General features: G+C 43.2%; 2 protein-coding genes and 1 pseudogene across 2 annotated transcripts in view; all 3 read left to right on the forward strand.

Annotated features, from left to right (window-relative positions):
- LOC147712229 (scavenger receptor cysteine-rich domain-containing protein DMBT1-like) overlaps positions 1–23627 on the forward strand; it is a 1653398-nt gene that overhangs the window by 627507 nt on the left and 1002264 nt on the right. The gene's annotated exons all lie outside the window — the stretch shown is intronic.
- Positions 1–23627, forward strand: part of LOC147712233 (scavenger receptor cysteine-rich domain-containing protein DMBT1-like) — a 147462-nt gene that overhangs the window by 66373 nt on the left and 57462 nt on the right. Inside the window, exons 5-6 of the mRNA XM_086922979.1 lie at positions 16364–16514; positions 19720–19937. Coding sequence (XP_086779105.1) covers positions 19847–19937 — 91 coding nt within the window. The 5' untranslated portion in view covers positions 16364–16514; positions 19720–19846. The remainder of the gene's footprint in view (positions 1–16363; positions 16515–19719; positions 19938–23627) is intronic.
- LOC147712234 (large ribosomal subunit protein eL38 pseudogene) lies at positions 6050–6262 on the forward strand (annotated as a pseudogene).

The raw sequence follows: 23627 nt of genomic DNA on the forward strand, positions 1-23627 counted from the left end.
CCTGATCATCAATCGCTTCCGGCCGCAATCTCTGGTGGGGATTTTGGGGTGCGCTCGCGACCATCCCAACTGGACTAACACCGGATTAAGGTCAGAAATCGTCCTAGTGAGATATTCATTACTGCGGATCTCCCCATGAACGTACGGGGAGCACAAGAAGGTGTCAAGGCGGACATGCAATTCATGTAGGGCAGAGAAAAAGGAGTAATCTCTGGTGAATGGGTTTTGGGCTCGCCAGGTTTCAACTAATCCCCATATCTCTTGCCAGTTGCTACGCACTTCTGCTAGTTTATGCACTGGCGCATTCGGGAGAGGGGGGTGAGAGCGATCCAAGGTGACATCCGCGATACAATTAAAATCACCCCCTAGTAACAGTGGTCCTGTGAGAGCGGTCGCTAGTTTGAGCGATAGTAGGGAGAAGAAGGCAGGCTGGTCTGCATTAGGCGCATATACACACCCCAGAGTAAGGTCCCTACCATCTAACTTCCCCTGTACTACCACATATATGCCCTCCAGGTCGATCAATTGTGTTGTGCATTGGAATGGAACCCCAGCCCTTACCCAAATCAGGACCCCTTCACGTATGCAGAGTATGCAGTGTAATAAACCTGACCCCTCCAGCGACGCTGTAGCGCTTTCCCCTCTTTCGCCAGGAGGTGGGTTTCCTGAAGGAATGCAATTTGTATGCCCCTACGGATCAGATATGAATGTATCTTGTGGCGCCTAACCATAGTATGCATGCCCCGTACGTTCCATGTGAGACATGGGTAATCTAATATGGGTCCCATTGCATGTAGTGACATTGAAGATGTTCAGCAACTCCCACCCCAGTGACACGCCTGGGTCCCCTTAAAAAGAAACAACAAGTAAAACATCCCCAACTCCCCCTCCCCAGGATAGACACCCAACGAGGCAACCCCATCCAAACTATGGAAATGTTCATACAAATATCTATCAAGAGAAGGCGGCTCTGAACTCTACCACAATGTCCCCAGAACCCCCCCGGCCCCCCATTCAAGCTAATACATCCATCTGGGCCCCCCATGGACCTTGCGGAGAGTCCTCGCAGCCCGCCACCACATGGCAAATGAGTCTCGAGGTCCAACAGTCAGAGCAGACACCTTACCAACCTCTTTAGGCTGCCCCATAACCCAAACATCCCATCCGCCGTTTGTAGAGTAATGACTGGAAGATCTGCGTCCGAGAGCCCCTGGGCACTACTCAACTTGGGCCCTCCGCTCCATTCTTCACATGCTCCGAGTTGCTGCTGGCTGGACTAATAGCTCCCTGGCTGATGGCCGCAACTGCTAAAACTGCCCTGTCTCACTCCTGGCACCAATCCTTGGGAGATACAGGTCTCTGTGTCGGCGGTGCATTAGGCGGCCGTCTTCAAGGCGAGGCCGCCTGTGGCGAGCGTGTACCGGCTCCTCCCCGGGCTTCCAACCAGTCCCAAGCGGCCTGTGGTGTGAGAAAAAAGTGTGTGCCCTCCTCTGCAGTCACTCGTAGCCGAGCCGGGAACAGCATGGAATAAGGGAGGTGAAGTTGGTGCAGCTTCCGTTTAACAGCCAGGAAGGAGGTTCTCTGGCGCTGTACCTCCCTAGATTAGTCTGGTAACATCATTACTTTGCTGTTCCCAATCCGTAAATTCTGTTGCTCCAGGGCTCTCTGCAGAATGAAATTGCGATCTCTGTAGTGTAGCAGTCTCACCAGCATTGGTCGGAGCAGAGCCCCAGGTTTAGGCAGGCGAGCTGGGATCCTGTGCGCCCGCTCCAGCGTATAAAGCGGGGGGAGGCCCTCCTGCGCCACCTCCGCTTTCAACCATGCCTCCAAGAACTGTACCGCATCTGCTCCTTCCTCTCGCTCTGGGACTCCTACTATGCGGAGGTTGTTGCGCCTTGAGCGCCCTTCACTGTCCTCCGCCCTCACCTCCAACACTTTAACCCTTTGCACCACCTCATTCAGTGACTTTTGCAAGGTGGTAACCGTATCAGGAATGTCTTTCATGGTGGTTTTGTTGGTCGCCACCCTCTCTTTGAGTTTCCGGTGGTTGCCCTTTAACAGGGTAAGATCCGAGCCAATGGCATCCATCCTCTTCTCCAGTGCCTCCCTCGAGGCTATGATGGCCTGCATGATTTCTCCCAAGGAAGGGTCTGCGGGCTGTTTGGGTGCCACACCCCAGTGGTAGCAGCCTCTTCATCCGCGTGCCAGTCCATCTCCTCTATCTGCAAGACGTTGAACCCTTTTCTCTTGGTTACCCTGCCCATCTTGATATCCGCAGGCAACAATATTCAGCAAGAACAGCGGAGTCTATATGCTCACCCCCCTTCGGCCAGGGGCTCGGCGTCTCGCCATGTGTCTGGACAGGGCTGCACGGGCGCTCCAGTGAGCCACTGGCCCAGTGGTCTATCCCTGACCGAGAGGTGCACTTCGCGCCAGACCTCCGCTCAGTCAATCCCGCAGTCGAAGTGTGCAGGCAGATAATGTGTCCCAAGCACCTCGTAGCCAGGAAACACGCGGCGCAGCGGCCCAGCGCGCGCCCCAATCTCGTAAGCAGCTGCTCCACACTCCAAGGCTGCTTGCAGCGGCAGTCCCCACTGTAGCCTCGTCGCACAGACCTGTAGCGTGGTTCAGGGTCGGAAGGAACTGTAGCGTGTCTACCAATGCTCCTGGGCCGTGCCAGACCTGCAGCCCTCGCAATGCTCTGTAGCAAAGCCTTCTCGGGGGAGCTCGGTCGGCGGCTGCCTCTGCCTCTGACTTGGAGTACCTTCTTACGTGCCGCCCCTGGACTTCACCTCTCACATGGGGCCCAAGGAAGTCGCAGCTGCCTCCACGCTGATCCGGCGTCTGCTCAAATTGTCCCCAGGGCTTCCCCTTCACCAGGCATCTGATCGTTCATGAAGGACCACCATGAGAAGCTCACGGTCAAGTGAGTTGCCTCAAGCAAGTGTGAACTCCCCACCTTGCAACCTGGGAGGCGAGACTGTGTCCCCCCCTCCTTAACCTCAGGATACTCCTCAGTGAGCTCCCGTCCACTCGACCACTATCAGGAGGCGCTGCACTCTGGTTCTGACCCCAGGGCTCCGCTAGTACATGTGCGTGGCACTCAGCGCCATGAACTGAGCTGAAAGGAGGAACTAACATCCTGGGCAACCTTAAAACATATCATCCCCGCTAACCAAACAGGGTTCTGCAGAGGACAGGGTAAAACAACTAATATCATGGCAATAACTCTACTGATAGATGCGGTTAAGACAGCAACGTGATCGCTATTCCTATGTTTCATAGATTATAGCGCAGCGTTCGATCATGTTGACCGCACCAAACTCTGGCAGAAACTGGAAAAATGGGGAATACCAGGGCCTCTTCTGAAACGGCTGATCCTTCTGCATACCAACACTTGGGTCAAGATCTAGCTGGGATCTGAGACGCACCTTACAAGGCAAAGTGACACCACCAAAGGCCTAAAACAAGGATTCGTTCTAGCTCCCATGCTGTTTAACCTTTTTCTCGCAGACCTTCCAGGGGAACTGAATAAAACCAAATTGCATGCCCCACGGTTGGGAGACATCTCGCTATCAATTCTTCTATATGCCTACGACTTGGTCTTAATAAGCTGGTCCCCAATTGGATTCCAACACCGTCTGGACACCACCAACAAATTCTCACAAAACAATGCATTAAAGATCAACTTAAACAAATTAAAAGTAATGACAGTGAACTATAATAGGACGAATAAACTTTCAGGGTTCCTGGATGGACAGAAGTTAGACCGGGTAGCTAACTATAAATATCTTGGGGTACTATTAGACAGCAGAGGTTTGTTTAAACTTCAACTATAGGCCCTTCGTCGGAAGGGCACAACATTCTACTTCTCAATGAAGCCCTGAAAAAAGTCCTTCCTGATCGAACACTGGATCCTCTCTTACAAGTGATCAGAGCACGATTGCAGTCAATGCTCACATATGGAAGTAAACCAATGCAAGGGAAAGACGCAACAGCTCTAGATAAAATAATCGGCAGATCATACAGGGCAATCTTCCAGCTGCCGAATTACGTGTCGCCTGCCCAAATACGTCTTGAATTTGGTCTCCAAAGACAAACGGTGGAGAGAAGAGGCGCCTACATAAAATGTTGGCGTAAAATCAGAGGCGCGGAGTAAAGATCTCTAAATGCCATTCTCTGGACCGAACTGTCTACCCAAGAGAACTCACCTGCCAAGAAGTACCTTCTGGAATCACTGGAATATCTCAAATTGACAAACCTCTGGGAGTCATCCACAGATAATAAAAGTTTCAAAAAGGTGATAACACAACTATCTAAAATTATATCAATCATAGAAGATGAAGAAATTCTGGCCAAGATGGCTTGTGGATGGATAGTGCTGAATGATTATAAAGCTCTTAAGCCACAAGAATATCTGTAAACGGGACTTACACAGAAGACAAAAGAAACATTTCTAAAATTGCACTTCGGCATCCTACCAATCCTTTCTCACTTGGCACCTTGGAAAAGCAGAGCAGATGAACACCTCTGCCGTTTTTGTGGAATAGGAAAAGAGTACTTAATACACATAATTTGTATCTGTCCAAACGTCATGGATATAAGGCTCGCCTTACTCCGAGTCATATGGAACCAAAAGGGCATAATAAGCTGTAGGCAGGCTGCGAAGCTAAACTAAACTAAACTGCAGACTAACAAAGTACTTCGACATAGTGGCTAGAAGACTTAAGAGCTAGTAACAGATGTAATGAAGAACAGCATGCAGTTACAGCACTTCAATTAAATAAAGAGACAGCCTGTCAAGAATCTTGCCTAGTTATAATTGTGTCCTATGCACAAGCACTTTCTCACCCTAGAAAAGGACTACACCGATAACGTAATTGAGACTGATACAACCTTCATTGAGAGTAAAATATTTTCTCTCTTTTTTATTTATAAAACATAAGTACAATATGAGGTTGAAAATAATTTTAATGATGAAAGTTTTAACACTGTGAGTTTTATTTAACTGTACAATAACATTATTTGTATTCTTATTCACACTGATTTAGAGGCTTTGATTGATCAGGCTATGACTGCAGCTTGGACACAACCAGCTGCTAAACGTCAGAAACTAGCCCCAGAGGAGGATGATGATCCTGATGTGGGTTGCAGGGGCAGACATGTTCAAGGTGTACCACTCTGGGACATGTTTAAGTATGTGAGATACATCCTGGGTTTCAAGGAGACGCAAGTTAAGCAGGGAAACTTCTTCTAGTGTATGATTTGGGTGCCATATGTGTTAAAAAAACGAAAATTTTCAACTAAGTTAAATCAAACATTTAGCATTAGGCCCTTGAACTTGTCCTCGGTCAAAACCCTCTTTTTCACAACTTTAAAAGTAAGGATTTAAAAACATATTATTCCATTCTTATGCTTAGTGCAAAGCCTTGTTTTTGAGTAAGAGGAGAGTTAGTACTGAATTTCCCGCTGAGTCAGAGCTGTGTCACAGCCGCCCTGCAATCTTCTATCTGAACAAGACAGTTACATGTAGCAGATGCACAGCGTTTCCTGCACAAGTGAATGAATAAAGATATATTTTTTAAAGAATCCTTATGCTTTGCTGCATGGACTTATTTGTATGGCTTTACAATCCATTATGCTGTTTCTACACTAAAGGCACTATCTCAGGTTATTTCTAACTGGTTTTGGGTTATAGGTCTCCACATAGCAAATACTGTTTGGATGAATGATCATTCTAATAAATGAATGTCTCCATGAGGTAAGATAGAGTTAATATATACTTTGGGCCTGATTTCCAGTGGCCTGTTAAATTGTGGTGCGTGGGGGTCAAAATTCTAAGTGGTGTGTGTGAGAGATTGGGTTGTTGGTTGGGGGGGGGGGGGGGTTGAAACCCTGCTCAAGCAACAGCCAGAACCCTTGTCAGGGTGAACCAAAATATGTCACTGAATTATCTTGCGCTTTACCCTCTAGTAGTTGGCATAAAAGCAGAGGCTTTTTTTGCCTCCCTGGATCGCCGGAAGTTCACGGTCAGCACTAACTTCCAGCCATGCCTCCCGAAATCGAAGAGATCAAAGACTTCCTGCTGACAGCCAGGAGAAAAGATTCTAAATCTGTGAAAATCAAAATGAACAAGGACAATGTGAAGTTTAATGTGCACTGCAGCAAGTACTTGTACACAATGATCATCACAGACAAGGAAAAGACAGAGAAGCTAAAGCAGTCCCTGCCTCCTGGTTTGGCAGTAGAGGAGTTGAAGTAATCCGGACGTGTAAAGAAATCCAGTTGTTTAAATAAAGCACTTAGAGGCAAAGAGTAAAGTATTTATGCAGCACTTAAACAGTAATACATTGAAAACACAACACAAGAAAAATCACAAACCAGTTTGGAAAAAAGAGACACCAAAATGACAAAAATCCAATCAGTAGAACCAAACGTATGAATTTTTAAAGGTTTTAGTGAAACCTAGCAGCCAAAAGATCAAAGTGCCAAACGCAAGTATCTGGCCGTGCCAGACTGGAGCAAAGTCAAAAGTTAATGTTGACCGCAAAGGAGCGCGGTTCAGATACACAAAGTTGATTGGGCCCAGTCTCGGCTTAGCGTCAGACTTAGAAAATGCTTTGAAGAAAACTCTATCTGAAAAGGTAAATTTCACCAGGGCAAGGCAGCCACGGTATCTGAGGAGGAGGCCCTGGACGAAGTAGCAGTGAAGATTTATACGTTTGGACTTGGGCCTCATTTATATTTGAGTGGACAATAAATTATTCCGTCCCTCTGGAGGAGGAAGCTCCCGCCAGATTTATAATTGTTAGCCAACCTTGAGGTAATTTATAAAGCATTGCCAGGAACCACTGTCACAGCTGTTCCTGTCAATGCATTATTCGTTTGGGTACATGGCTCTGTCAGTGCGACTTATCAAACAGTATTCTGAAACGAGATTTTCTTTTTGAAAACGAAAAATGCAATGCTCCTCTCACAGGGGAGCATTTAGCAGTTTTCACTGCCCCTTGCCACCAGGGTTTTCCTGGGGGGTGACAAGCAGTGAAAACTGACCTATCATCCCACCCATCTAAATTAGGTGGGTGGAATGACAGGTCAGCCTCTAACAGACCTTATACCACAGGGCCATCAGAGACATTTGGCCACAGCAGAGATGAAATAGTGTTTGCAGTGGCCAACCTTTGGGTGCCCCCGCTTATAAATCTGACAGGTGGACCACTATGTTGGCAGAGATGGAAATCAGTTGCCATTGCTATGGAGTTCCCCTCCGACCAACATATAAATTGGTCCCTAAGTCTTTTTTGACAGTCTAAAATTTTCTGAGGGGAGAAGCTGCAAACTGTGTCCGAAAAGGGCTCCAGGAAGCCAGATACCATTGTAGAGAGGGGCCACTCAACAGGATTTTCTGCTACAGAAGCTAACTTATAAGGAGCTATCGCAAAGTCAGTCTGATCGGCTCATGGGTGGATGGGTGAGCAGGCAGGTTCTGGTCTCCTCTCATTTCTCACAGTACTTTTTGGCAGATAGTTTGTAAGTCACAAATTTTGTGTATGGATTATCTGGTCCCCTTTAGCTCCATTTCAACAGTGCAGTCCTGTGAGAGTCCTTCCACAGGTCCAGAAGTGAACTGAAGAGCTAGTCAGAGAGTTCTATTTTTATACCGGGAGCCCACTTTGAAGTTGAAGAAACTTCTGGAGTTTTCCTTTCACTTAAGTGTCTGGAATTTCCTGACTCCCAGGCTTGGTCCTAGGATATCTGCAGTGACAATGGCCTAGTGTGAATTTCTCTGTGTGTCTGCTGAGGCAATTTCTTTGCATTGACCTATATGTAGTAAAATGAGTGATTTGGACTTGGCAAAGGGTTTTTTTCAAATGGCATGTATAGAAAAATATGTATATTCTATTAGACATCCCAAGACAAAATTAACATAAGTCCAAGGAAGAATTAGGAAATAAACAATGTATTTGTTCTTTAGAATAAGATCTGCCAAACTGTGTCACTCTCCAGTCATGAATCTATTTGTCACATGCAATTTATCAGTGCAGGAAGATTTTGAAATTAAAATTCACTTATGCATTTCAGTGGGCAGAGGTTATATTGTCCACATCCTTCTAGACATTCAATCTTTTTTGTTCAACCTTTGATTTTTACAATATACAACAAGCAAGCAGTCAAAATCAACATATAGGACAGTTACTGATTACTGACTTGGCCATAATCATTTACAAGTAGAGAAGTTTGTTCAGGCCAAATTCATGGGCTGTTGACTGACTTCCAGCACCATCATTTCTTGATAGCATAGTGATAAATGAGAGACTAGTCAGAGAACCTGGTCCTTTGGGTAAATGTAGCTCTCCTTATTGATCAGTTTCAACACTTTTTTTATTGGATAAGCACTAGCGTCTAAATTCCATGCCATACATTCAGTTTTAGCTGTGTGTATTTCATATCCCGAAACACACTGAAATGCTGTGCTTCTTTGTAAATTAACGGGATTGTAACCTTCAAGTCCGATGTAAATACCATTAAGTCATTGCCGTATAACGCCACCTTCCTTTCCCAGTTCTTAAATTTAAAAGAAGGTATACTTGGAAGTTGTCTGATCTTTTCAGCCAAGGACTCAATGTATAAGTTAAAAACCAATGGAGATAACTGTCAACCCTGCCTTGTGCCTCTCTCGATTTTAACTGGAGCAGATAGGTTCCCCATTCACTACAATTCTGGCTACAGGGGCTTGATATATCAAGGAAACTGTCCTACAGATATTTGTTTCCTAAATTACTGTCTTTTAATATATATTTTAAGTAGGCCCAGCTTACTCTATCAATAGACTTCGGAGCATCCATAGTTATAATGGCCAGAGGAGTTTTATGTAGATGTTGCTATATCGATTGCCCCTATCAGATTATAAGTGAGATCCCTGATTCCTCTCCCCGAACAAATTCCTTTTGATCCCTATGGAGTAGGACCTCTATCACTCCATTCAACCTCTCTGCCAAAATTTTTGCAAAGATCTTATAATCAATATTGAGCAGAGAGATAGGCCGGTATGAGTCACATGAGCATGGTGATTTTGAGGGTTTAAGGATCAAAACTACTGTTGCTTCATTCCAAGAAGGTGGTTTATCCTCTCCCTCTTCAAAAATGTGAGAGAATAATGTTGTCATAACAGGGATAAGTACTACACTCAAGGTTTTATATTTTTCCGCAGGTAGTCCATCTGGGTCTGCTGCTTTCCCGGTTTTGCCAGATGCTATGGCTTTTCTGATTTCAACACTTGAGATCCGCATATCCATATTGCGAGATTTATCCTCAGCAATCCTGTTCAGGGCGCCTGGCCCATCCAACCTCTGATTTACCTTTCTTGGACAATTAAGTCTTCACAATAGACTTCCTCAAAATGCTACTGAAAGCCTTTTTCGATTTCAGATGGGGTCTTAAGTAAATTCCCTGTGACAATAGCGTTTACCTCATTGATGGTGCTTCTGGCCAGATCTTGTTTGGTCTTCCATGCCAGGAGCTTTCCACAGCTCTCCCCATACTCAAAATGAGCTAATTTACTGGCTTGCCATCTCTTTTTCAACCTTGAATCAAGCTCACCAGCCAAGTCTGACCTAAGAGACTGTAGCTTTGATGACATATCCGCATCTGGAGAGCTACTTTCAGGAGTGGTAAAGTAATGCTCTGTTTCTTGTATTTCCTTCTGTATCCCCTCAACTTTGTCTCTATACTGTTTGTGCCTGGCAATTTGTAGAGATGTTATTAAACCCCTTAAAAAGGCTTTGTACGCATCCCAGACCACTTGTATCGGAGCAGTACCTACATTTATTTCTAAAAAGGCTTTTGATTCGAGAGGTAACTTCTCAATTCTCTGAACCCATTGCTTTAGGTCTGTGATCAACAGGAAATAGTCTAATCTAGACTTGTGACCATATTTTTTATTAATGAAGGTGTAACCTCCTCTATTTCCCATTTTACTCCTCCACACATCAGACCAGGCTAACGGCTAACTTTTTCTTTGCATTTTTAATCAGTGCACTCATTTTAAGATTTTAAATTGCTCTGCTTTTCGGTGATTTATCCAACATTGGGTCCAGGACCACATTAAAATATCCAGCCAGTATTAATGGATCTATATAATTTAACAATTCAGAAAGTACATTCTTAAAGGGAGTAGGGCCATCTGTATTTGGGCCATGGTGTCCTGCTACTGTGAACTTAAATGCATAGCATTGATTTTAGCCATAGCCGATCTCCCCATCTTATCCACCGTACTAGAATCTAGAGAGATAGCTGAGTTCTTTTTAATAACTATTGCAACTCCCTTGGTTGAAAGTTGTTGCATTGTACAGATCACTTTTAGAATCCACTTTCTGTGTTTACATAAGGATTTTAACCCACTTTCTAATAAATGGGTCTCTTGCAGTAAAAGGATCTGTTCCGAAGTAGCTCTCAAATATTGGAGAATTTTCTCCATCCTATATTTGTTTTTAGGTCATTCAAGTTCCAAGAGAGAACCTTTAACCAAAAATTCTGACTTTCTAGTGTTGAGGTACCTGAGAATACTGATTACCCAAAATATTGATAATACTGCAGAAACAAATCTTCAGAAAATTAGAAAAGAAATACATAACTCTTTAAGGGGCTGAACGTATTTACCTTTGACTCTAATAGGTAGAGTCAGTTTAATAAAAACAATGCTGCTTCCTAAAATAATATTTTTATTACAAAATATCCAGCTGGCATTTAATGAAAAACTCTGAAAAATCTCCAGTCAAAAATAAATACCTTTATTCAGGCCTCGAACGGTATCAGAATATTGTAGACAAAGCTGTGCAGAAAGAAAAACAAAGGAGGCTTATGCTTGGCAGTTCGGGCTGGATTGTTCCCATGAGGCACAGGGTCAGACTGATTTGCATATAGCCATGTCTGAACTGGGGTGGCAGAGTGGGCTAAAGAACGGTGATGGATTAAACCCAGATCTTTTGACTGGGTTTGAGTGTTTGATTGATTCAGATGCTCCGTCCATCACCACCCCCTTTTGTACGGCTTATGCCTACAGACCTAGTTCTGTATGCAAGAGTTTTTTCATGGAGGGAGGGAAAATGCTCATGGACTTACCAGACGGCTCAGACATTGGTATAATGTTTAATGAAATGCTGCTAGATGTTGAGAGAGGAAATCAGGGTTTCCTATATGAATATGGAGACCCAAGATTTTTTAAGAAAGTTAGTCTAAAGATACTAAAAGGCTTAGTTGGCGTGAATCCGCACCCTAAAAGATATCTAGGGATTAAGTTATCATCACCAACTGAGTATCTATCAATCAATCAATCAATCAATCAATCAAGTACTTGTAAAGCACACTACTCACCCGTGAGGGTCTCAAGGCGCTAAGGAGGTTGGGGAAGCAGCTGCTGGTCGAACAGCCAGGTCGTGAGAAGTCTCCTGAAGGTTAGCAGGTCCTGGGTCTGCCGAAGGAGGATGGGGAGGGTGTTCCATGTCTCTGCAGCGAGGTGAGAGAATGATCTGCCGCCGGTGGTCGTTCGTCAGATGCCTGGGACGGTGGCGAGGGCGTGGTCGGCAGATCGAAGCTGGCGGTTCGGGGTGTAGAAGGACAGTCGTTAGTTGAGGTATGCAGGTTCGGCGTTGTGGAGTTCTTTGTGTGCGTGAGTGAGGAGTTTGAAGGTGATCCTCTTGTTGATCGGGAGCCAGTGCAGGTCTCTTAGGTGGGTGGTGATGTGGCTGTGGCGAGGGAGTCCGAGGGTGAGGCGTGCGGAGGCGTTCCGTATTCGTTGGAGTCTCTTCTGGAGTGTGGTCGTGGTTACTGCATAGAGGGCGTTGCCATAGTCCAGCCTATATTATCTCAATTTCTCTCAGTTGCTTTTCAAAATACAAGATCTATTCTCACGCTGGAATTCTCTCCCCATGACCATTGTGGGGAAGGTCTCCTTGATTAAGATGTCTATTCTTCCGCTGTTTAACTGTTTATTTTCAGCTATCAAATGTGGTTTAACTGCATCCTTTAAAAATAAAATTAAAGTCCATGTTTATGTTCATCATCTGGCGAAAACACATCGCTAGAATTGCACTAAACACTTTACATGAGGACATGGAGAAAGGTGGGTTAGCGCTCCCCAACTGTAGGGATTATTATTTTGCCTACTTTGCACAGCATAAGTCTAGGTTTAAAGTAAAGCCCCACATAGGAATATTGTTTAATTATTTTATGCAGTTGATCTGTGCAGAACATCAGATAGGCAATGTGTTAAAAATCATAAAATCACCCAAAAAAGTTGAGTATATGAGCATGCAGTGGTATCTTTAAAAATGCAGGAATTTTTTCTAAAATACGCTAGTCCACATATTAATGCCACAACAACGCTGTCAGAACTTGTCATAAAATCAAGGAATAAATTACTGACGAAAATAGCCAAAAAATCGGCAAAAGCAGTGTTTAGGAAAATATCAGACTCCCTTGTGACAGAAAGAGGGCTCACTAGTTCTGAGTTTCTCGAGTTTATGCAGAACTATTTTGTCTTATTGGCTCGTACAGAATATTTTATAAAGCTTTCAGCAATCTGGAACTGGGCCAGATAAACTTCAGTAAAAATATCGTATTGGTATTATGTAATGCTGACAAAGATGCAAATCCTGGGGAATGGAAAAAAGTGTTGGCTTCTATAAAAAGTCTGGATCTTCCCCAGAGAACAATCGAAAAATTGGGGAATCATGAAGACCTGGAATTAACAGCTAGGATGTGGGACGAAGTTAGCAAACTCAAGTTTAGCATGCTAAGAGGAGCCAATTGCCGTCGGATGTTCTTTTTCAGCCAATGACTGTTTTATAGAACCTCACAATTTTTCTCACAAGTTAATCCTACTGGGCTCACATCTAACTAGGATCATATCATCAATCAGTGCCCTCTTATCCAGGAGTTCTGGAATGATATATTCCTGTATCTGGAGACTGAACAGCAAATCAGACAGGTATCTAGCACTTATTCGAATGTTTTGGGATATGATCCATCTCTCGGCCTAATTATCAAATGGGCCAAATTAGTTTATATCACAATGGTAGTGGCCAGATCCGTCTTGCTCCAACAATAGCAATCACGACAGGTTCCAACAATACGTGATTGGGTATGGAAAATGAAGCAAGTTGGAAACAGTGAACAGTTATTTGAAATGCGCAAAGGAGGGACTAAGAAGTTTGATAAATTATGGTAAAATATCTTGAGTAAAAACAAAGGTTAGAGCTGAGGATTCGATTGCCATATTGCTATATGGCACATTTTGTTCCGCATTCACTTTAGGTACTTGACATTGCCAGCTCAGGAGGCGGCTGCATCATTTATTTCATTTTTACTTGCTAGGTTGTTTTTTAGCTACTTCTATTCCTCTTCAGAACGTTGGTTGTATTTTCATTTTTCGATTATGTATGCTGTATTAATGTATGACTAGTGCATGCACAATATTTATGAATCGAGTGTACTGATATATTGGTAACTATATTTCGAATCTCAATAAAAATGTAAAGAAAAAGTAAATATATTGTAATATTCTATAAAGGGAGGAAGAGCGGGTAAGAGTCCTGATAGGTTTGCCTGAGCGATGACTACTTAATAAAGCAGTGAGATTGTCAGTCCTGTCTTCAAGTTAAACTATCCTTTCCCTTTATATTTTACACGAACTACTGCATTCAAAGGAAACTCACCTGGGGGAGTAGGCAAGACACACCTATGCTTTGTGACCCATTTTTACACGTTTAAACCATTTATTTTCTATAATTTCCTTGTTATCAATGATGGTTATCGGTTTTTGCTATGTACGATTGATTATACTTTATATCGCGTATGCAAATAATGTTTACAATAGACTAGCTTTTCCTTTATGATTATCCTTTTTCCCCACATGCGTCTGTAATTTTTATCTTGAAATGTATGCGTTTGTCATCAATATTTCCTGTATGTGTATGACTATCCTTTTCATTTTATAAGACTTTACTTTCTCTTTTGACTTTACTATGATTATCCTTGGTCTATCTTATTCTTTTTATTATGCATGATTTCCCTTCATATAATTTATGATTATTTTTTTAAGGTCTGAATTGTCTCTTTTAAACTTAAGGGATTGCACATATAATAATCAATCATTGATTACCTTGATTAGTCTGATTACAAAAAATGCATTAAAATTAAATCGTCCTGCACCATAACTATCTATATATGTTCATTCTTGGTTTCATACATTTTCCTAATGTATGAGACAAATTAATATATAAACACTAAAGAGTTTTACCTAGATTAAGAAAAATCATGTGAATAGCAGGGGCAGAGTTATCTTATTGTAGAATGACTGACTGACTGGATGAATGAATGATTTAAGTCATGTCTAGCTCTTAAATATTCTACTCTCTTATTACTTGCCACAATAAGTTGTGCTAATGCTCTGAAGTACTCCGTTTTCTGGGTGATTTTTCCAGATTGGTGGTCTCATCCAGGCCCCAAACGTTTCTGAGCACTGTAAACGGAGTTCCATTTTTTGTTCCTGTGACTATGGTGTTCACTTTTGCTTAGATTAAAAGTAAAATGTTTCTAAACCATTCAAGGCAGAAGTGGGAGTGAGAAAGGTTTATTATTTGGCCTAAATGGGTCCTTAGAGCTGGAACGACGAGCAATTAAGTGGGCAGAATCGCTGTTTCCCTGTCTGCTGTGTTTGATACCCCAACATGATAATCAGGCCCTTAGCAGCGAGTTCGATAATTTCCCCTTGTACCATACTCATTTGGAATAGTGCCGAGGAACAAATAGTCTAATTCATATATGCTGGGTTTTAAAATAGCAGAAATTTCTTTTTCACGTGCTCTGCATCCTGGACTTTCAAAGATCTGGTATGAAGAGCGCACATTGTAGCGTTTGAAGAGGTGTCCAGGCCATTAGAGTGGTTGGGGGTATTCATCTACCAATGGCGTTTTAGAAATATTTCTACTTTCCTTAAATATGACTCGTGCCCCATTCATTTATTTCTATATTGGTTTCAGTGTGAGTCAATTGTCGCCATCTAACATTTTATGAAACTTCTATAAACTAATTTCAAGAAATATTTTTTGGGGCAGATTTACAAGCCCCTTGCGCCTCATTTACGCTGCTGTGGCGGTGCAAATCCTGCTCCATGGTGCGGGGGTACTTACACTGTGACGCATCTGGGAGATGCGTCACGTTGTAATGCCCTGCGCCACATGTAGGCGTTCTTGTGCAGGGGGGAGGGGCGTTCCGGCGCAGGAACGCCTCCTAAAAGTGGCTGAGTGAAATCTACAAGATTTCACTCAGTCACTTTTAGGCCCATGCTGCGTCAAAACCCTGCGCCTGCCTGAAGGATTGACGCAGCATTAACTATATAGGGCCCCCCAGAGCATTGCTGGAGCTGCGTCGCGCTTGCGACACAACTCCAGCAATGCGTCACTTTTACGGCACAGATGTGTCACGCATCTGTGCCGTTTTTGCACCATGGTGCGCCGCATTGTAAATGCGGCGCATCCATGAAGGTGGAGCTGTGGCGCACAATAACTGGCGCATCCCTGCTGATTTGCAGGGATGAGCCAAATATTGTAAATATGCCCCATTGTATCTAATGATCACAGCTACAATAGCTGGCAGGCTTCACTCATCTTGGTACTCAGGCATCACCTGTTCATTGCATCATCGAGTCTGGTTGAACATCAGCCATCCCCTTCTCTTGCTGTAAACTTCTTAGAACCTTTAAGTTCCAATCCGGTTGAGAAGAACACCATACAAGAGGATCCTCTGCATGCTTCATAGGGGTTATAATTCGGGTTGATGACAATCCCACTGCCTTTACTGGGCTGTCTTTGACCAATGAGCACTCACTCGCCCATGCAGTGTTCAGTCCCACTGCCTACACCAGGGGTCTCCAAACCGGTCCTGGAGGGCCGGATCCATTCCAGATTTTTTGGATATCCCCATTGAGATACATGTAGTAATTTAAAAAATCTGGCATGGATCCGGCCCTCCAGGACCGGTTTGGAGACCCCTGGCCTACACTATAGTTGTTCCTTGAAACCCTGGCATGCTTGTGCAATTAGTTGGTGATGTCCCAATTTTACACCTGTTCACAGAGTTTGGACATCATTAATTAGGTACAAGCAGCTGCTGTGTACAATCCCAAAATCTCACAGGGATTTTCAGGAGTCATTCACTGTTTTCAAAACTTTCCAGAAGGTGATTTCACAAAGAATTATTGTCCTGCCTATTTTAAGGTAAAATTTCAAAAGCCAATTCAAATTGAAGCAAATGTTACCTGTATTGTATTAGTACACCTGTGTTTTGTCACTCCTCCTTTTAGGCAACTCCTCTTGTGGCGGAATCCTGTCTCAGCCCACGGGGACTTTTGCCAGCCCCAATTATCCCTTTGGTTACCCCAACAATGTACAGTGCAACTGGCAGATAGAAGCAAACAGCAACTTTTGCATCAAGGTTATCATCCCCAGCCTAAGGTAGGTAACACTCAAAAGTATACTAGAAACCTTCGCCGTTAACAAATGTCACGTTAACCCATTGTTAGGAAAGAAGGAAAAATGGAAAGAAGGAAAGAAGAAATAAAGAAGAGAAGGGAAAGAAAAAGGACATAAAGAAAGACAGAAGGAAAAAGGAGTCACAGTATAAACTATTGGATACTAAAACCCAAATTACAACCCACTTTTGCTTAAATAAAATTGTCGCACATGATAAGGTTTGGTTTTCTTCCTGGGCAAAGTTTATTAAAGAACCATTGGTGAAACCAAGTCCAGTGACACAATATGGTATGCTGTCAGATAAGAAATCGGAGCATCCCATTTCATAAGGAATTTACAACCACATTGGAAGGAGACAGAAAATGATAAAGCTGGAATGTGTTCTGTGGTCACTTCAGATGCGTTCTACTATCACATCAGGCAGCAAGGGCCTTAAATTACCCTGTTTGCATTTGTATCATTGTGAAAGTGCAAAATGCAGTCACTCAAAGTGACGTTAACCAGAGGCTTAATTAGGTTGACCCATTGCCCCATGCTGTGGCTGTAGTGGGCCGACACAAAACGGGAATGACACAACAACAGACTAATGGGTGAAGAGAGGTAGCTGAAAGCCCCTATTAGTAAGTGTATTATGCATATTATTTAGTAAAATCATAAGATCTTGGCTAAAGCCAGACCCAATCAGTCTTGGTCTTTCTGCCGCAGGCACAGTCCAACCCAAACGACTGTGACTATGAATCAACTTTACACTTTAGCAGCTTTTGCGTTTTGCATGCACTGGTTTTTCTATAATGTTATTGTTGGGGAAATAGATAGACAGGTATAGACAGACTGGTAGAGAGAGAGGTAAATAGAAAGATAGGGTAGATAGATGGAAAGACAGACAGGAAGACAGGTAAGTTTACATGTTGATAGTTAGGTAGACACAGACCAACAGACAGCGAGAAAGATAGGCAGTCGGGTTGATAGAATAGGTAGCAAGACTGGTAGATAGATTGTTTTGCAAAGAAAGATAGAAAAGAACATTGGAATAAACTGCACATTTTCAATTAGTGAGAGTACAGTTAGGGCCCGATGTAGGTGGCCACTTCAGGCCATTTACCGACCGGTAACGGCCGATTTCGGCCGTTACCGACCGGTAAATGGCCAATCGGTATGTAGGGGCCTAAATCCAAGGCCACATGTAGGTAAATCTACATTTACAGAATCAGTAAAATTACCGATTCGGTAAAATAACGAATCGGTAATTTTACCGATTCTGTAAATTCCATATGTAGGTGGGACTCTTCTGAGTCCCAAAGGCTTAAATGAATCGGTATTTTACCATGAAATCCAACTTCATGGTAAAATACTGATTCCGGTGTGCATGCACATGTGTGCATGCACACCTATGCCATGTGGCAGGCAGACCTGCCCCTAGGGCTTGTATGCCTGCCACATGGCACCCAATCCTGTTTAGGGGGTGCCAGGGGGTGTCAAAGTGACACCCCCTGCACCCTTGTGAAATTCGGTATTTACCGATTCGGTAATTACCGAATCGGTAAAGCCTATTGATTCCTATGGGCTTTGAAGCCCATAGGAATCAATAGGCTTTACCGATTCGGTATTTACCGAATCGGTAAATACCGACTTTTACCGATTCGGTAAAAGGGAACATCTGGATTCCCTACATACCCACACCTCACATTTACCGATTCTTAATTACCGAATCGGTAAAATTCAGTAATTTTCGGTAATTAAGAATCGGTAAATGTTACTTACCTACATCTGGCCCTCGGTTGTTATGTAAGTACAACATACTAGAGCATGGCATACTTACAAATTGGTTTAGAAAGAATAACTGTAGTCCTAAATTATAATTCATAACAGCATGACATGAAGGATTGCAGTATTAAATGAACTTTATTGCGTGCATACAAAAAAGAGGATAACTTTATAAAGAACAGTTTCAAATGGATGCAATTAGGTATGCTGTGAAATAGCATCAATCAGATAAAGGCCGCTCCAAAGGGAATTTACAACAGGATTAGCAGGAGAAAGGCAGTGAAAAAGATGGAATGTATCATGTGTTCAAATCTGGGAGAAAGTAAAAACGCCACCATTGGCAATCAGGGGGACTACCTTATTTGTGGATGTGCTTCTTGTGAAAGAACAAAATGCAGTCACTCAGGAACGTTAGCCAGTGGCTGAAGCAGGCTGACTCAGTGCCCCATGCTCTATTCTTTAGTGGGCAAAAGCAAAATGTGAATAACATAACAGACCAATGGTTGAAGAGTGATGGTTGAAGGACCCTTCAAATATGCACAATATCCATATCATTTTAGTAAAACTAAAAGCTCTTAGCTAATGCCAGACTTACAAATAAGGGTGCTCCATTATATAATTGGGTTACAGTTTGCTATAAATAGGAGGACCTGATGGCTTTGCTATTGCTTTTAAAGCCATTTATTTGTTATGTAGCTTAATTTCCTCAGAAAGACACGAGTAGTGAATGCAATGAAGAACATTAATCACCAGCACTAAACTGTGCTCCAACAATCACATGCCCCAGGATGTAATCAACCCTTGCAACTTTAAAAGCAGTGTATCCTATTTGCTTCCTTGAAGCAACCCAAGGCCCTCTTGTGTCTCCAGCAGGGTTGGATTAGCAATAGGGCAATCATGCAGTACCCGATGGGCTGGTCTGACAAGTCAGGGTGTGGGACAGTGTTTGGGCTATTTATGGACCTGTTTTATGGTCTACTGGGCTGTTTATTCCTGTTGATTTCCCTGATAGTAAAACAAACATTGACTGCCACAAGCTTAAATCCTTGCAGTGTTCTATACCTTACAAAACAATTGTACGGTGTCTTTACAAGTTGAAAACTGCCCCAATTTTCAAACAGTTTCAGCTTTCCAATTCAATAATAAGACCACTTTTATTTCGATGCCTGGGCCTGTGTTCTGTCCCAGTGCCACCCTGATCAGTAGGTCTTTGGATCTGTACAAGATTCAACATGGATGCTCTGCGGATAAGCTGATGGAAATTATGTCTATATCCAGATTTCCACAAAGAAGAATCAATGGTCCTTACGGCCCCTTCCCCGGCACTGGTGCACACTCCTACAAGCTACAAATCGATCATATTCAAATTGTCAACCATAAATGTTCCCATGAGTGTAATGGTAACTTTCTTTTCTCTTCACAGCTTAGAAGTGTCTTCCAGCTGTGTCTTTGATTCCATTTCCGTCTATGATGGGCCCTTCAATACAGCACCATTACTGGGGAAGATCTGCAGCAACTCTCCATACAGCTTCGTGTCTACCTCCAACAGCATGAAAGTTGTGTTCAGAAGCGATGTGAGCGTCACAAGCTCTGGGTTCCAGGCCAGCTATTATACATACCGATGTGGCACCAATGACACATGTAGGTTCAGCTTGAGATGAAGACCTGTAGAATAATTCCTTTAACTGTCCCCAATGTATTATGTAATCAAAATAATTAACCTCAATATGTGGAAGCGTAAGAACACTGGGTTTCTCAATGAGTCTCTCATCTATGGTACTATATCAGTTCTCTAGGAAGACAGACTGGTCAGAATTTCAGGCTAAGCAAACATCGAAGTGCACGATATAATGTGTGCAGTGTAATCTTGCTCCTGTTAAAGGGAACTATATGCAACTAGCGGGTTGTAGATTTAAATCCCAGCAGTAGAGGATCGGCATTTTTAAGACTTGCTAAAGAAAGCTGTAGCCTCAAATGTGAACTCGAAAGGATGGGTTCTAAAAGGTATCATGCACCATTTTTCATTACAAGTTAAATGTAGCACCATCCTTGAAGGACTATCATGTAATGTATGCTCCACTCACTGTGCGCGCACCGCTGGCACCTCTGTTTTGTCCTCAGTTTCTGTGCAGATACAGGGAGGTGAATGAATGAAGGTGAGCAGGTGTTGTAACAGATTCCCATGGGTAATCAATGCACCCAATAGAACCTTTAGACACATTTGCCAGTTATGGTGATTTTATAAAAGCATTAAATGTAGCAAACCCTTCAAGTACACTGTCTTAAAGCGGATTGTTCTTGAATAATTCAACACAAAAGATATTCTGTTAAATCATGTTATAATGTAAAATTACAGGTTTCGTTTGAAGAACAGTGCAACAGTTTGCCTAACCCTTTCCCTTCTTCTACCTGCTAGTTTTCCTTGCAAACACTTGTCATGACTATTCTAAAAGTATTTGGAGGGACTTCATTAGGACAGAGGATCAATTATGAAGTTATTGCAATTTTTAGAAGAAATGGAAAGAGGTACAACACTGATCTTTGCTCTTTGGAAATTCTCACTTTAGAATGTGAAACCTTTTGGATTAGTGTATACTAAACTGTATCTTATAAAAATCTTTGTTTGGAATTGGGCGCATAATCCTTGTAAATCGTAATATAATTTAAAAGATTCAGTATCACTAACGGATTAACCACGTAACTGCCGAAGCTCCATCAACTGAGCCATTTTTTTTATGTTTGGGGCACTTAAGCATTCATAATCTTTTTTGCATATAAGGTATCCAGGACAAATCTTTACCTTCATGATAAAGATTCTAAACATACCCATATCTGAGAAGGTGGAAAATTCATTGGAGTGGGTGTATACCCACGACAAAGAAAAATAACTTTAACTTGTCAGGGTAAACACCAAAAGTCACTAAATTAACCTGTGCTCAACCACCTGGTACCTATGACACAGAGCAGAAAGGCTTAACCTAGGGCAATGTGTAAAGTATTAATGCAGTACCAAAACAGTAATAAAGTCAAAATACCAAAAAAGAAAAATCTTAAATGGAAATAGAAAAACTGAAACAAAATGATAAAAATCAATTCGGAGTAACAGGAGATATGAATTTTTAAAGTTTAAGTGAAAGCAGCATCACAAATGGATATTTGCCAGTGATAGCTTATGGTCATAGTAAACGAGTCCTAGGCGCACTTTGAGGATGACTAGGAGGGATCCCAAGGTTAGATACACCAAGTCGGACAGGCCAGTCAAGGGTTTTACCTTCGGACTTGGACTGCAAAATGGAAGTTTGAATCTCTCAAAGGGGCAAGCACAGGCTGTATCCAGGAAAGTCTCACCAAAGTTGGATAGGCATTGAGCGAGGTCCTGATGAAGCCATTGATTTTGGAAGCTCTGAGCTAGAAAAGTCAAATATTGTGGTCAGGGCAGTTGTAGTGTCATTAAGATACTTTCAGCACCTTTACCCGATCAAGGTTTCTTCCATGGGACTCAGTTTTTGAAATAGAGATCAGATTTTTCCAGTGGAACAAGTTGGAAGACTGCATCTGAAGAGGGATTAATGAGGTTGCATAATTTCTCACCGAATTGGATTTGGTCCTGCAGAGAACCTCCAAGCAGGGCAAACCTCTTTCTTCAGCCCTGCAAAGACTCACTTTCATTGGATTGCTACTGGTGGTTGGCCCCAGTCAGTCAGTCTACTGGTAGAGGCCAAGTTAGAATTTGTCTGAGTACCAAAAGTTTAAAGTGGTTAGCCCCCTTTTTCTCAGCTCTACACCTAGGGGGTCGATTCCGAATCGGGAAAAACAGCTCCAAATAGCCGTTCGGAGCGTTTTCCCCATACGAATCGTACCCTGCAACATCCCCCGTACGTACGACGAAGTACGATTCGTACCAGGAGCTGGACTCCGTACGAATTGTACAAAGACCGTATGAATCAAATCCCCGTCGAATCTCCCTCGGAACCCGCTGTACGCGGCATCTGTACGGTTCGCAGCTGCTTTTTCCGACCCGGCAAGTACGATTCGTGTCGGGTACGCACCGTACAACCCTTTTTCTATGGGAGCTGAAAACAGCAGTAAAAGCAGAGATCACCCCGAAACAGGTACGGAATGGCCCCCCGGGTACGGTGCTTACACCCCATGATCGCAGGGGTACGGTGCGTCCTCGTCAGGTAAGGGCGGAGCGTACACCCTGCGATCGCGGGGTACGGTGCGTACACCCCAAGATCGCAGGGGTACGCACCGTACCCCTGCTATCGTGGGGTGTAAGCGCCGTACGGTGTGTAAGTGATTGTGTGCTTTTCTGTACGAATCGCCCTTACCTGACGTGGACCATATGAATCACGTCCTCATACCCCGGTCCGGATCATACTCGTGTGGTCGTACGGCATGTGTACGAGTCGTACGGTTCAATGTTTCAGCCTTGCAATACGTACGGATCCCGACGATTTGGGCGGATTGACGGAATACGGATCGTACTACGCGACTTGGACGGACGGGTATGAATCGTACAGCGATGGCTCCGGATGAAAATCGTACAGATGTTTTTTTCCAGGATCAGAATCGGCCCCCTAATGTTCCCAGGCTTTATGGGGGCTCTGAGGACTTCAAGGCTTGATTCACCAAAGGCCTTGTGCAGGGTCCTGTTAGTTGTATTGTCTATAAAGGTGTGATTTGCTCCTGAAGTTTGGCATAGCACGCTTCTACTCCATAGGCAGAACATTTTCCTCCAATTTATGATTTCACCATTGCTCCTACAAGTAAAAGTATTAGTAGGCTGGACATCTCCATGGGTCACAGAAAAATCTCTCTATAAGTGACCCATTGTTTGCTCAGATAATTATTGCACCTGATAAAATTGAACACTGCAGGGGGCAGAATTCATTAGGTTTGGTAAATAGCACCCATTGCATGTTTTGCCCCCGGTAATAGGGGATACCATGTGAATTTGGTATATACCACACCAAAATCTGCATTTATTGTAATTACCAGGTGTTTTTACCATGTAGAATTCCAGCAGGCTTGACCTGCTGAAATTGAAGAAGGTTTAGCTGGTCCGATAAGCATCACGCCACTTGTAATTCTGATCCACAGCGATCGCAATTATCGAGCCCCTCATTACTGGGGCCTTAAATGACCTGATATGTTATCACTGGTTTTGCAGGAAATTACACTAGTTTGTCATACACTCACTCATATATTCATTCTTCCAAACTCTTTCATCCATGTATTAAGTCACTCATCTCTTCCTTCACACACTTGCTTCCCCATCCTTTACCTCAGTTTTGCATTCAACCGTCTGCATAACCACCAATACAAAAT

This window comes from Lissotriton vulgaris, chromosome 5 (genome assembly GCF_964263255.1).
Source record: "Lissotriton vulgaris chromosome 5, aLisVul1.2, whole genome shotgun sequence".
Taxonomy (NCBI): Eukaryota; Metazoa; Chordata; class Amphibia; order Caudata; family Salamandridae; genus Lissotriton; species Lissotriton vulgaris.